The 15,213-nt window shown below is 43.7% G+C and overlaps 1 protein-coding gene across 3 annotated transcripts in view; it reads left to right on the plus strand.

The window, feature by feature from the left end:
* LOC103391942 (cyclic AMP receptor-like protein A) overlaps positions 1 to 15,213 on the plus strand; it is a 55,857-nt gene that overhangs the window by 36,485 nt on the left and 4,159 nt on the right. For 2 of the 3 annotated variants that reach the window (XR_522844.3, XM_008328430.3), the window contains exon 12: positions 8,649 to 8,796. The exons of the other annotated variant lie outside the window; for it this stretch is intronic. Coding sequence is in view for 1 of the 2 variants with exons in the window: in XM_008328430.3 (XP_008326652.1) it covers positions 8,649 to 8,796 (148 nt within the window). In the remaining variant the exon portion in view is untranslated. The remainder of the gene's footprint in view (positions 1 to 8,648; positions 8,797 to 15,213) is intronic. 3 annotated transcript variants of the gene reach the window in all.

A 15,213-nucleotide genomic window follows, 5' to 3' on the forward strand; every position in this document is an offset into this window, starting at 1 on the left:
TTGAGGGAGGAAGAAAGACAGAGCCAAACAGTAGGGATGAAGGACTGGGAGGAAAGGAGGGAGGAAATAGGGGGATACATTTACTCTTATCTCGCTATATTCGGCTTTCTGCATCCCAGGATGCGCTCCATTTTCTCTCCCTTTCCTCCTCTCTAACTTGCCCTGGCTTTCTCCTTTCTCTGCGCACTCCCTTCCTTCCGCTTCTCGCCTCTCGGAATATCTTGCATTCAGTGCACGTGGATGTAAGTTTGTGCCTGTGCCGTGTGTTTGTGTCTGCGGAGGCTGGTGTGTGGTTTGCACCGCTCATACAGCCTCATCTTTTTGTACTGTGTTTTATTTACTTGAACAAGTGCACTCCTCACGTGTTTAAAGGCAGTTTGCAAGTTTCCCACTCTCACCCTTCATCTGCCAGCTTTTTTGAAGGCAAATTTTCTCCAAATGCCTTTTAGGCTGAAATTCTAAACTATTTTATTATATTTTTATTTCCTTGGCCTGAAATATATTGTATGTCAGATAATGATCCCTGTAAAACCTATGGATAGCTGTAGATCAGTGGGTAAAGAATTCAGGGTTAACCCCTAAGTTCATTGGCTTGAATCTAACTCCATACTGCGATTTTAAGTTTTATGAGATGTGAATGTTGGGATGTCCAGTGAATGTGGGCTTGGTCTCAAATAAAACCAAATCAAAACATTAGCATAACATTTTTGGCGCATTCATCCTTTAATGGTGCTCATTTATGAATGTTTTTAGGTAAAAAAAAAGTTGGCTTTAATGGTCATTTCACTGGAAGGAAATGCTTAAATTGAATCATATTTGCAAGTTATACTGGCTGGAAAAAAAAGGATGCGAAATGCAACTAAATGGTTGCATTGATAAGTCCTGTAATAAATTAAATTAATGCTTTAAGACTTATGGGACAACTTAAATGATTGAACACCACTATAAGTGTTCCCTTCATAATATCTGGTGGGTGCACTGCCGTACATTCTGTACTGGTGCCTTACCACGTTGGCCAACGGCCGGTGTGTAATTGAAGACCGTGAGCCCTGCTGCCATTCGTCTCCCATTGAGCAGCAGGAACGCTCTCCTATTAATCCCCGTTTAGCCAGACAGAGAATTGGCCTACAGGGCTCTGTGAAACACACACACATCCACACACACACATACACATACAAATGGCAGAAAACCACTTTACAGCTGGACACACATAGAACTCTTTTGTCCATTAGTCTTGTGGATGTCTACCCATAATGTTCATAATAATATAGGAGCAGAAAGAAGATAGGGATGCACAAAAGAAGAAACTTGTTTTTATGCAGACACACACACACACACACACACACACACACACAGACACAGGCAACTACGCTTTATATGCAGAGCCATACGTCCTTATACTGATACCCAGTACTGTAGTACTGTCCTAAATGTATAATTATGGCAGGCAGTTTTTTTTCTACTACGTTCATGTATGTGTGTAACCATGGAGTATGTATCAAATTATCAAACGCTATAATAAAGATAGTAGATAACCTCCGTCGCACATACCTGACACACGCACACAGCCATAGACGCATATAAAAACATACGTGCTCCCTCTTCATACACAAACACTCGGACAAACTAACACACACACACACACACACACACACATAGCCCGTTCCCCCCGCTCTGCTCTTTCAGGCACGTCTTTAAATATTCATCACTCTGGCTGCTCTGAAAGTGCCGTAAACGCTGCCTCACACTCCAGGGAATCGCTAAAGCCTACTCTATCATCTGCTCTCCCTCCTTCCCACTATTTCCCTGTTTCTCCTTCTCTTTCTCCCTTTCTTCCTCCCTCTTGCGCTCCTGTGCTTTTTCACACACACACAAATACATGCATGAACACACGATTCCAGCCGCAAACACATACAAAGTCCACTGGACGTGCAGACACAGGGGCAACCCAGGGAAACGTGGCTAGCGGTGTAGCTGCTGCAGATTGTGTGTGTGTGTGTGTGTCAGTGTACGTTTGTTGATGTGTTTAGTGATTGCTCCCAGCAGTGAGGGGTCGAGTGGTGTTGTTTTCCAGGAAACAGGATGTCTCTTTGTTTGGGTTTTAGTTTTGTCGGTGAACGTGAGCCGCTCCGGTCTCAGGGGTTTGTGTGCCTCTTTGTTTGATGCTGCCTGTGTGTAAGCTTGCACCACGCAGGTGTGCATCCGCGTGTGCACGTGTGTATGTTTTTTTTTTTGTTTTTTTTTTGTTTCTCACTGGGCTGTTTCAAGATGTGTGTGGTTCTGGTTTTTGGATTAAATACACAAATTTCAGGAGATACCACACTGCAGATTTTGAAGATCAGTCTGATTTTTGGGTCACTTGTGTTTTGGTTGTGTTGGCGAGTTTGTTCAATTTTGGCTCCAAGAAGCGCAAGCAGGCGAGTCCACCTTCCTCCCATGCAGGCACAAAAGCATAATGACTAGGCAGCCACAGTACGGTTAAAGAAGTGGAGTGCTGTTTTTGTGCCACTTTTCTCCTTAGCGTTAGCGTTCTTTGAGCAAAACAGTATACCATTGCTGTCTTTTTTGCTCTGTCTGTTCAGTAGTGTTGAAACCAGTTTAAATAATGTGGGGTTTACAATTATGCGAAGTTGAACACTTGACGCAATGCAATTCCTGCCGCTCATGGCAAATTATTTAGAACCTAAGCAATTCCTCTGTGAACCATAGGGGGTGGTGTTTTGCAGTATTGCTCACCTGCAACCAGAAAGGAACAGAAAAGAAGACCAATAGCGGAAATGGTGGAACTGTTTGAAAAGAAACTGTGCGAATGTGTTCGTGATCTATGTCACCTTGCAGGGATGGAGAACTCAAGAACAACATTAGGAATGAAAAGGATGTGAATTGATCACGAGTCAAAAGGCAGTGAAGGAGAAACGGAGCACTGTCCCTCAGTGGATGCTTTGCTCAACAGCGTTGCCAACATCAGTGATTTAGGTGAATATAATCTGCTCCTCAACATTGGAGTTGAACGTTTATCTCATTCATCACCATGAAGTTTCGTCTTTGTCTGCGCCTTTAATGACTTCACAGAGAAATAAAAGATTTTTGTATGTGAATCTGAAAAAAAAAACATGTTTTGTGTTCTGCGTTGTTGAATAGGAAAAATTGTCACTTCGTCTGAAAAACATGCGATTGTATTATATTCACAACAAACCAACAAAAAAATCTTTTTTATGGCCATCTTAAAAAATGGATTGAAGCTCAGTCTGTCCTTTGGACACTATCACAGGTCAATTAGATAGTGTGTTTAAAAATGTTCTTTTTCTATACACTCATGCAAACATTCCATTTTGTGCTTCATTTGAATCCTAATGTCTTAGACATCCACGTGTCTGTAGAGTATGTCAGTGCTTAGAATTTAGTGCTGCAGCGGCTTCATCACATGTTGTCTCTGAACAATGAAAAGCTTGTCCTCTGAAGCTAGCAACCAAGGAATCCAGACCAGGAAAGAAACCATCAAGAGTCGTTTGAACACAAATCAGCTTTTCTCACGGTTGAACGTCAGCCACAGAGATTGTCAGCTCAATATTAGCTATTTATGTACTTAATAGTCAAAATTGCAAAGATCTGTTTCTGCTTTGTGGGATTTGGATTGAATAATTGGATTTATTTTGTTCAAATTCAAATAAAGGCAATTATGCACGAAGGCATCAAGGAGCATATTTAGAGTTTAATGAACTGTGGGATTTGCTAGTTGCTTTTCCCCAGTGTTTGTGGGGAAGAACGCAGCCAGGTTCATTCAGATCACCCCAGCAAGAAATGTACAGCTCTCTAAAAACTAAATGTAAAAGCCTCTCCTATATTTCCCCAATATGTGTTAATATTACAAGGTCTCCTTGGTTTCCATCAGCCTTTGTCAGCACAAAAAATGTAAGTGTAACTTTATTTTTTTGGAGAAAGTTCCGGGAGTCGAGGGATTACACTGGAATTGGCAGAATTATCCCTTTCTGTCAAAGAAAAGTTCACATTTGCTGTCAGCAGCAGCGCAGCGGGCAGCACTCGGGTCTTGTTTTGGCACCGTGAAGCGTGTGATTCATCCCGAGGGAGGAAAAAAAGAAGCCAGGCGGTCAGACAGACAGAGGAGGAAGCTCGATCAGGGTCAGAATGACTTCTCTGTCTGGCTGCCCTCCACTTCTCTGGAGGGTGTTCTCTTCCAGTCTGTTTGTGAGTCAGTTTCCTTCTCTGACAGTCAGGGTGTGCGGCACAACAATTAGAGGCAGGTGAAGTGTGATAGATTCAGGAGGGAAGCTGAAGCATCAGCCCGGAGCTGCAGACTGGCAAGGTGGGATATTGGGAAAGATGGGATGGAGGCGGTGATTTAGGGATTCAGCGCAGGAGTCTGCAGGGGTCAGGGAGTGACGGGTTCAAAGAGTGACTGACAGCATGATAGATAAAAAGGACCTGAATAAGTGAGCGAGCCTTGTAGACTCTCTGTGAGTACTAATGATTGACTGGCTGTTTCACAGGTGGCAGCACACTCGGACCCGGAGCTGCACGGGTCTCGCCTCCAAGTGCGCCTGAGCTTGAACGTTGTTGACCAGTTGCTCCTGAGTCATACAGTATACACAACATCATCTCTGTTGTCCAACAGCCGTCAGTCAACTGCGATAAACACACACACACACACAAACACACATGGGCTCAGCCAGGCATCGCCTGCAGCCACACTCTCCCTTCCACCACTGCCTCCCTCATTCATCTTTCATTAGCCGAGCTCACACAGGAGAACCAGCCTTCCCCCACACCTCCTCCCCCTCCTCCATATCCTCACGTCTCCCCAGCTCTCTTTCTTCTTCCTCTATCTAACCTTCTTGCTCTCTCTCTCCCTCTCTCTCTCTCTTTTTCCTCTCCCCTTTCTCTATCTGTCTCTCTCTCTCTCTCCCTCCCTGTCTCTCTCTCACTGCCTCGTCTTATCTTGGTTTCTCTCGCACGTAATCTCTTTTGTTTGTCTCGCTCATGTCTCGCAATCTGTCTTTTAGGATATCTGCCCCCCTCCTTCCCCGCCTCCCTTCCTCACTCTTCTGCCTCCTCTGCTTTTTAGTCTTTTCCATTCAGCCAGCCCTCACCACTCCTCCCTCCTCCCTCCTCCCCCGCCTTGTTGCCCTCCATCGCTCTCGGCCCTCGTTCCCCTTCACAGCCTCACTCTTGCACATTCTCACCTCTTTATCGTGTGCTCCCTTTCCCTCTTCCACTCAGCTTCCTGTGCAGTGCCGTTTCTCTTGACACAGCCCTCCCCTTCCCCTCCCTCCCCTGCCCTNCTTTCTTCCTTTCATTTCTCTCTCCGTCTCTCCCTCGGTGGAGGGGAAAAGGCTCTTCGCCTCTAATTGCGGCTGTTCCGTTGCCATGGCGCGTGTTGCTCAGCGCTGTGAGGTGCTGTGTATTTGTGTGTGTGTGTGTGTGCCTGTTCGTGTACGTGGGAGTGTGTGTATGACGGTGTGTGTGTATGTGTGGCAGGCAGATGATTGCTCGCTGCCAGCTCTCGTTTCCCGGACGCCGATCGCGTTTCTTTGCAGCAGCAGGGGGAAAAAAATGAGACGCCAGAAATAGCCCCCCTTCACACAGACTCGCTCCCTCTCTCCGCTGTGCTGTCAGAGAAACACACACATAGACACGCTGACACACACACACGGAGCAATTCCTCTCCACCTGACATTCTCAGTGCATATATGACCCAGGTTACTCTGCATGTACACAGCACTTTGCACGCGTACAGAGGAGCTGCGGGTTTTAATGCACATCTGCGTCCACACACCTTCCTCCGTGAGCTCCTATGTGTGTATCCTGCGTCTCTAAGGAGGTTGTGTGGGGAGTCCTGATTTATTTCACCTTTAATGGGAAGTGAAATGAATGTGAGCAGCAGCTGGTCTGGTCCTTGGAGATACAGCAGTCGGCTAACCCAGAAAAACATGCAGCGCCACTCTAAAGGGTTCTTAGTCCAGAAACCGCCAGGACACTCCAGGAGCTTGGTTTTATTTTAAGCAGCATTTAAGCATCACGGTTTACTTATAACAGGTCGCTCCCTCAACCTTTGATCAGCCCCGCCTGTGGGTTTTCTTGTCCCTGTTAAAACTTTCCTTTGAGTTGTCTGAATGAAAATGGAGGCAGATTAACGGCAAATAAATCTCACACGTCGATGTTGCAAAAGAAGATTAAGAGAATTAGAAGCAGATTTGAAGATGAAGCCCCATAATTATCCGCTGCTCTGTTCACCTGCTGTTTTAACTGGGGTTTTAAGGGAGGAGAGAAAAAGGTTTCGATCTTATATTTTAATAAAACTTAACTGCCTCTCACCTGTAATTTAGAGGTGCAGCAATTTTGACATCCACTGCGCCATGTAAACAAAGCAGAACTCGGGGCAGTCAGCAGGTTCTTTTTCCTTTGTGAGCGCTCAGTGTTGTCGGATGAAGTCGAGCCATCATCATCATCATCACCGTCGTCCCTCATCACAGCTTTAATGATGTAATCAACTGTGAGCACCCAGTAGTCTAATTTGTCTGATGGAGAACACTGCTTCACTGAAGAAATTACAATTGGACATATGGTGCAGATGAAGAGTTGTTGGTAGTTAATGTGATATGTCAGTATGATTTTGACATCGTACGGGCTGAGACACAGCTAAGATGTATTTTGAACAGTATGGGAAATGAATCGGGTAACTATCTGAAACATTGTCCTATAATCAGCTAACAGCTTACTAAGGAATACATTTACATACAGACAAAAAAAACAAGTTGAATGGACAGTTGTTTGCTACAGATACTCTATAAACTAAAATGTGCTGGTGTAAAACGCCAGGTGTAAAATCTATCCATAAAATCTTTTATCTATACAGCATATCCTTTGAGGGTTGGGGAGGTTGGAGCCAATCTTTGCTGGCAGCAAACAACAGGACCTGGACCTGGTTAAATGCCAGGGCATTAAGCAGAGACAAATTCTTTAATTAACAATTCTTCATTTTCCAAAATGACCCTAAATGGCATATTTTAACACCAGGGGCTGCATCATTGTCCCAAAGTCCAAATGCTGTTTAAACCCGTAGGGAAAAACCTTGTTTGAGGAACTGTGGAGTAAATACTTCAGCTCCAGCTTAGATCTGACTTTTACTCTTCAGTAAACTAAAGAAAGTGGCAGTGTTATTTTGTTTTTACCCAAACCAGTCAAAGTAATTGTTGTTTTCAGAGTGAATAATGCCTCTGTGCCTGCTTAAGTGATTTGTCGTGTTTACTTATTTTGACAGACTGTAGTGAATTATTACATTCAGCTGACAGGTGGACTTTTTCAGCACATACACAGTGACCACGTGATGTAATCTTCAAATGTGTTTCCAGTGATAGGTGCAGGTAATGTAACATTTACCATCTTTGTCTTCTAGATGGGACTGAAGTTTTCACATCTGACTTCATGTGTTTTAATAAGACAATGTAACATACACAACTTTTAAAACCCATATGTTTATGTCAACAACAACTTTTAAAACCCATATGTTTATGTATATTTTTATTATATTTTAAATTCAAATGTTCTATTTTAAACTTCATTACTCCCATGTAGTGCCCCTTTGGACCCCTTGTTAAAGGCCATTTTGTATTTGTTTTGTGTTTTCTTTCCTTGCAGGTCATGAGTAGGTTGAGGATGAGTTTCTCAGCCCAGAGGTCAATCACTGTGGCCAGTTAGTTTACTCTGACCGCCCAGCCCAAGAACACACCGCACATGCGGAAAACGCTGTAAGCTCTGCGCGGTTTGATTGTCACGCTAACGGATCAATAAAAGACATTAGCGGCGAGCTAACCCAGCGAGCAGCACTAATACAGGGTTAATCCAGGGTTAATGGCTGAGCAGCATCATTCGCAGAGGCAGCCATTAGTTTGCAGCGGCACCGCACAGTATCAGGTTCAGCTCCTAGTCATGCCCTGGGCTCCCGGTGAGGTAGGCACAGACATGGAAAGAAGTTGAAAAGAACAGAGGATCATTCCCACGAGTCAAGATGAAAAAGAGATATCCAGAAAGATGAAACCTGATGCAAAAGAGTGGCAGCGATATCAGAGAATGGGAGGCAGTGTTCAGAAAACGTGCATGGAATGAGAAGGGAGGAGAAGATGGGTTGAAGCAACTGTGGTGAAGAGATGCAGGAAACTGAGATGAGAGAGAGGGGAGAGAAGGAGAGGAAGGGAGTTCAGCGCTGCACTTCTCCCTGTCCTTGTAAAGTGCTGCGTGCTGTCGAAGCGGCAGCCAAGAATGTGTCAGCCCAGCCGTCTCACGCTGCCTAATGGGCTCTTAAACGCTGATATAAAGCTCAGTCGCTCTTTCACCCTCCCCTTTTCCCCTCTCTCTCTCTCTGTTCTGCCTCTGCTGCTTGCTCTCATTACCTCTGGTTCTCACCCTGTCTCTCATTCTGTCACTCACTTGTCCTCTCCTTCTCTTTCTCTTTTTCAGTCTATCAAACACTCTCCTTTTTTTTTCTGTGGGCATCCTTTCTCTTCTTCTGACTTCTCCAATTACATATCCACACCTCTGTAGATCTATTACAGGTTCTCTCTTTATTTTCAACTTTTTTTATAGATAAACTTAACACCTTTCCCTCTCTTGCTTTCTTTCTCTCCCTCTAGGCTCCATAATGCTGTCTACCCACAGGAACCATCCTTCCCTCTCACCCTGTTGCACGTTCTGTCAGCACCGCTTCATGGCTTGGCCAATGCATTTGTCTTTGGCCTGGACAGGGATTGGTGGAGCCTCCTCAGCCCAACTGGCATGCAGGTAGAGTAAAGTTCCATTTTTGATCTATGATTCTGCTCCTTCTCTATAAATAGTAAAATATATGCTGTGCAAGAAGAGAACACAAAAATCTACTTTTTGGGCAGTTGACTACAACACAAACATCTGGACTTGTGGTTCAAATTCTAGAGTTAAGGCTCCAGCAACTTTATCTTTCATGTAGATCCCGTCAGTGAAGCTTGTTTGACGTTGGATGTTTTATTAGCAAGTACACTGAACAGCACAGACGTATGACAAAAAGCTTTAGCCTTGTGGTACATTTTGGGATGAGGTAATATACAGCAAATGAAATTAAAATTCTGTTGTTGCTGGCTGACAGTTGATGCTGTTGATGCTCTGTGCCTGTACACTCTTCTGTTACAGTTCTATACAGTGCACATACTGCACCCTAACATTGACATAAAGGCAATTGGGGGAACATGATATTCAAGATGACTGGGGGGCAGTTGATGACCAAAGAGTAAATACTGCCGCCCCTACAGTTTCACCTAAATCTAAGGGTTAAAATAGAATAAGAATTTACAGATTACTCTAGTCTTTAGAAAATAAAACCTGGTACAAATGAGATCGAATGCATTAATTCTGTTATGTATGCATTCATTAATTTGGCATTTGAACAAAATTAAAACGTGCAAGAAAACATGGTGATTCTTTGCTAACATGTTAACATATGATTTACCTGCAATTATCAACTTTAGCCATTTGCAACAACAGAGGTGTTGTGGAGGAACCTGAGGCAGCCTCTCAGCCTCTCAGCCTCTCAGCCTCTCAGCCAGCCAGACTGTCTGTCTGAGAAGTGACACTGGATAAATGAGGCTGCGTCTGTGTTGGAAAGCACTGAGAACTCAAACAGCCGTTAAACTTGGCTGATGCTGTGCACAGAGGAACACAGCATTGGTCCGAATGTTTTTGTTGTTATTTTGCAAAGCCCCTCCCCCTGCTCCCTCTTTCACTTGTAGTAGCAATATAAAAAGTATAAATGAAGTTGATGGCAACACACCTGACTGGAGTGTCGTGACACTTGTCCATGTCATGTTAATTATTCAATTATAGGGAGATGTACAATATTTATACACTATGGCCAAAGCAGGCTGACGATTGACGCTAACATTAGCACAGGACAGGAGCTGAATGAGTTTACAGTTGTGCTACTTGAGACATTTAAGACAGAGAACGCGGCGCCGCAAGCTCTGCACCGAGAATCATCAACACATCGGCTGTGCAGCTTTTGAAAGACGGCAAATAGATGTCAGTTAATTGCAGCGTGTGTGACTAAACGTTTCTGCATGCTGCAGATATTTCCTGGCTTCGTCATTGTCTGCGCACGTCTTACAAACGGCCTCGGTGTCTTCTTTGTGAAATGACGCCATGTTGTAAACACTTTTTACCAAAGTAGGGAGCGCGTGTGTGAGGTCATTGGTTAGCAGAATTGTTAAGCAAACAGACTAATGATTACAGGGTTTTGGATGATTGGGAGCCAGTTACTTAACAGCACATGGTTCAGGATTCTCATCCCTGTGTGCCTCTGCCCTTCGTCAGGGTCACTAATACTGTAAACGGCCACAGTAGTCGATGCTTGTCCTAACATTCTTTGGTTGAAGGACTTTTTTCTTCCATTTTCCTTCCTTTTCTATATTTGTAGAACAATTTCACAGTACTTTTATGATTTAGACTTTCAGCAGAGCAGCATGTCCTTCACTATAATTAATGGAAATGCCAGAGTCAGGAAGCTGACTAATAGGAGCTGATTAAAAAAACCCAGTCTTATAGTTAGCAGGGAGTGAGGGTATCGCTGTGATGAAACATTGTTTTTAAGAGCCACCAATCTTGGTGCTTTTGGCAAAACTTTTCTTGAGTTGTTGAATGAATATCCTCGTGAGATAATATTTGGAAGAAGAGAGACATTATTGGAGAGTCACATCACAAATTGCAGCCAACCCCGCATGATTTGTTTAATTAGTATTCCACCAAACCACAACACATGTCAGAAAGTTTTCCCAAATGGAAGCCAGATCACTTTAGTGTATTTCATCATTTTAAAAAGCAGTTGAAGTTGGAAAATGAATGAAATCTTCTCAATATTTTTGCATTTTTTGATTTTTAAGTTTTATTCCCCCGTTTTTTTAGTTTTTCTATCAACAGGCACAGATTCATATTTTTGTCAGACTGACAAGAATGCCTGGTATCTGGTATTATTATGCCTTACTCCAGTGTTATACGTCAAATTTCTAGGCTGCACTCATGGACATCAGGCTACCTTCAGGTGTGTTGCATCATCACTGTATGTCCTTTTACGTTCTATTATGACAGACAGGCAAAGACCGCGCCTGATATTTGTTCCCTTTCTCGCAGCTTTCTCTGAGCTTTCAGGGAAATGAAGTGATAGCGAGATTACCAACAGGAGGATGTTTTTACATTTGAACCACAAACCACATTGGTTGCATTTCAATAAACACCACAATCAATACAGTTCCCAGCAGATTTGTCTCCATCTACAAACATTGACAGTATCTGTGGATATGAGCTGGACCTGATATCGAACCACAAAAAGAAAACACTCTCTGTGGTCTCTGTTGTATGTGCGCGCATGCACACCCACATTGTCACTTACGTGGTATCACCAGCCTCGCTGATAATGGGTCAGGCACGCAATGTGGAAGAGTGGAATGTGTGGTATGACCTTCAACCCAAATGTCAATGTTGCACTGTGCTGAGGCGGGAGACAGAGGGAGAGGAGTCAAATGGAATCTCAATGTGTTCGTAAATCACACAGAAAACGCTGTTTGTGTGTGTGTGCGTGTGTGTGTGTTAGAGTGGGAGAGTGAGACAGAGGGTGAGAAAGAAGAAGACAGCGAGAAAGACACGCGCACACACGAGCCGCATGTGTGGTCGTGGTCTATCGTGACTAACAGCTGGTTGTTATTCATCTTGGCATGTGACTCCCAGCAGCCCCCACACATCAGGTGTGAGATTGGCTACGGATAGGAAGGGGGGGGGGGTTAAAGGAGAGACGGAGGTTGTACTGGTAAGGTGGGGAAGTGGGAGGTGGGGGGGGGGGTAACATTCATCTATCAACACAACAGATCTGTGCTTTCCTACCCCATAAGCTCCGGACCTGCTTCCTCTGTTCACCCGCTGCTCCTCCATTTACCCCAGCCACTGTAAAGATGTTTGTTTCTAGTTCATTTTCTCTACTTACTGACATTATGTCCACATTGAATTGGAATCCAATGAGAACTCCATGGACTATATGTTGTTAAAGTTGAGGTTCCATGTAAATTTCCTCATCGTCCGTTCCCACTGCCTGAGCCTGGCAGTGTTGTATTGAGTGTCGTGGTGTATCATTAAGAGATGATGCCACTTTCCAAGAGACAGAAATCGAAGCCAAAGGAGGTGGAGTTGATGACGCTGAGATTTTAATTGGATCAAACAGGACAGGGTCATGATTGAGCGTGGGGTAAAGGTTAGTGTGGCATGTAATAGTTCTTCTCCAGTTAGGATTGATATAATTGAAAGGAAAAAAAGGTGAAACCCCTTTTTTTAACTGTTGTTTTGAGGCCCACAGCTCAGCCAACAATCTATGCTTGGGTGTTTCCATCGAGGTTGAAAGTGTGACTGAAATGAAGACCAGGATTACCAGGAACTTTTTCAAAATTTTTCAGTAATTTTATTCACTGCTTTTCTCTCTCCTTGTTGTTGACATATTTTACTTTCATGAATCCATTCAACAAGTGTGCGTGTGCCTGTTATTCACCTGCTGAATATCCATGTTTGTCGCTCTGTGGTTTGCTTGCTTATAGTCACTTGAACTCACACGCACACACACACTGCTGAAGCAGCTGATAGGCGTAACCACACAGGCTCCACACGGCGAGAGGAAAGGGTGTAACGTTTGCAGACAGAAAGGCTCATTTGTTTAAATTAAATTGTAATCAAAGCCCTTTGTGTGGTTATGTAGTTGCATGAGCCCACACTGTGATTGGGATTGGGTTAATTGTCTTTAATTGTCTCAGTGACACGCTGTTGTTTTAAAAATCAGACCTAGCATCGTTCGGGAAGTGGAGCTGGACCTGGCTAAGACTTCATGTCACAGACAGAAAAGGAATGTCACACACAGTCACAGCCACACACAGTCTCAAATCATCCTATTTTCTTGTTGACTGCGTTGTTTTCTGTTCTTTTTACGAATCCAGGATTAGGTTTCATATGAAGCTGTTGATCGTAGCAGTTCAGCTCCTACAGCCGTCCATGGGTCAACCACCACATGATCAAAATAATAACACTTATGTTTCAGCGTGAAAATAATAATCATACTGAAATAGAAAATATAGATCATTGTGTTTTTATAATATTTCACATACCATACCAACCAACAAAAAAAAACATACCATTTTTCAAAAGATACAAAAAAAAACCTATTAACAGCTGTCCCAAAGGTTCCTCACTCTTATTGGAGTCAACATTGTTCTACGTTTCACTGTGAATAAATCCAAGGCCATCGTTACTTGTGCAGAAATGCATAGCATCTCTCAGCAGTCAGCGCACATACGATGTAAAATCCAAGGCCTTGGGCTGTAAAATCTTAAAGACATTTACATTTTAAAGCAGCTTTACACTTGTGAAAACAGACTTGCAGTTAGTACAATCCTCTTGGACAGAGGAATCCTCCACTCGTGCCAAAGGAGGTTCCATTTTGACTAACATGGAGAAAATGATGAGGCCAAATAAATGAAGTTAAGGAGGAAAATATCCGTTCACTCTGATCATCAGGCCTCTGTGCCTGTAAAGCCTCAAAGTTAAGGATAGATTTCCTTGATTCCAGCACTGCAGCGGAGAGGATATTGACTGTCGGAGGGAGCAGTTATAACAGTCAGCCTTCATACTGGAAACTCTGGAGATCAGCAGGTCCTCATACTGACACTGCTGTGCTGTAATGTGGCTGCACAGCCTGATACTAGTATCAGCATCAGGCCCGTTCCTTTAGTCAAATACTCACACTCGTACTCGTACCATTTTACTTGAAAACTTGTGCCGACCCAGCAACCTGATACTTGATGCCCGTATGTTTGACATTACAATGTCAGCAATTATTTTAACATTTTAATCCTTTTGTTTCTCTTTGGAATGAAATGAATATAAAACCGTCTCGAGTTTTTTTCCTGCTTGCTGTCTTCACTGTGGTTTGAGCTGAGCTCACACCTACACACTGCATGTCACCACATTTCCCACATAGCTGTGACACCTATTTAACAGGCTTCCAGTTCAGTGCATATTGATTGAAACCCATCCTAAAGACAGTACACAAACATAAATACTTGTTCTGGTATTGGTTTGTAATTGTTTCTCAGTGAGACTTTTACTGTCGCTTTTTGTGTTTTTGTACTGTCCAGCAAATGAGTTAGGGAGCCCTTTTGGTTGGTTTTGCTTAAGATGCTTAAAGTTTGACTCCTGTTCTCGATGCCCCAGCAGGAGCAAACCTAAGCTATGTGTCCTGCTGTGATTACAGACCTACTGTGTGGACTCCAGTGGTTTTAAAATCACCAAAAATGGTTCGTAGTAAACACGCTGCTGTCTCTCCCTTGGCTTTATTTCATCCATTGTTGCTTTTCTCCTCCCTCTTCCACGTCTGTCTCTGAGTCGTCTTGTCCTCCTTTTCTCTCCATCTCCATCTCTGGCTGCCGTATACACGTGTCTCCTCCTTTGCCTCCTCTTATTCCCTTTACCCCGCTACAGCGTTTCTGGCATTTATCTCATTATTCCTGCCGCTCTCTTTTGTGCAGCGTTTCCCTCCCACCTGTGCGCTCCCCACCCCGCCCCCCATTTCTCACTCCAACCTTCCCTGATATCGATCTGCATTCAAGCCCATGCAGCTGAAGCGCCTGTGGGTCTGCAATGAGCTCTCCCTCCACTTCTTCTTCTGCTTGGTCGTCTTCTCCTTCACTCATGCAGGAAAATCTACACCTGGTTGTGAAGTGCTTGTCGCTTCAATCTAAACTCGATTTTTTTTTAACTTACAGCCAAGTACATGACCATTACAGAGACCCCTCACTGGTGGTTTTGATTGGTGGACACGGAACAAACTGCACGCTGGGTTTTCCAGAACAGAAACATCCAGCCGTCTTTCTCCTTGCCAACCCCTCCTCCCCCATTTTACACCAACATCAATCTGCCTCTGTCGGCTCAGTGCCGGAACAAAAATGTCCTGCATTCCATTTCCATACCTTTTATGCAGAACAGAGAGCCAGAAGGAAAGAACTCAAATCCAACCAGGATCAGGCTTTTTTTTTTTTTTTCAAAGCATACTTTTTTTTGCAGTTTAGTCATCAAAGCCTTTTTAAATCAGTCAAAATCATTACTTAATTGTTCTCATTTACATTTCTTTCTATTGTCAGACAACTT

Source organism: Cynoglossus semilaevis, chromosome 16, assembly GCF_000523025.1.
Source record: "Cynoglossus semilaevis isolate Cse_v1.0 chromosome 16, Cse_v1.0, whole genome shotgun sequence".
Taxonomy (NCBI): domain Eukaryota; kingdom Metazoa; phylum Chordata; class Actinopteri; order Pleuronectiformes; family Cynoglossidae; genus Cynoglossus; species Cynoglossus semilaevis.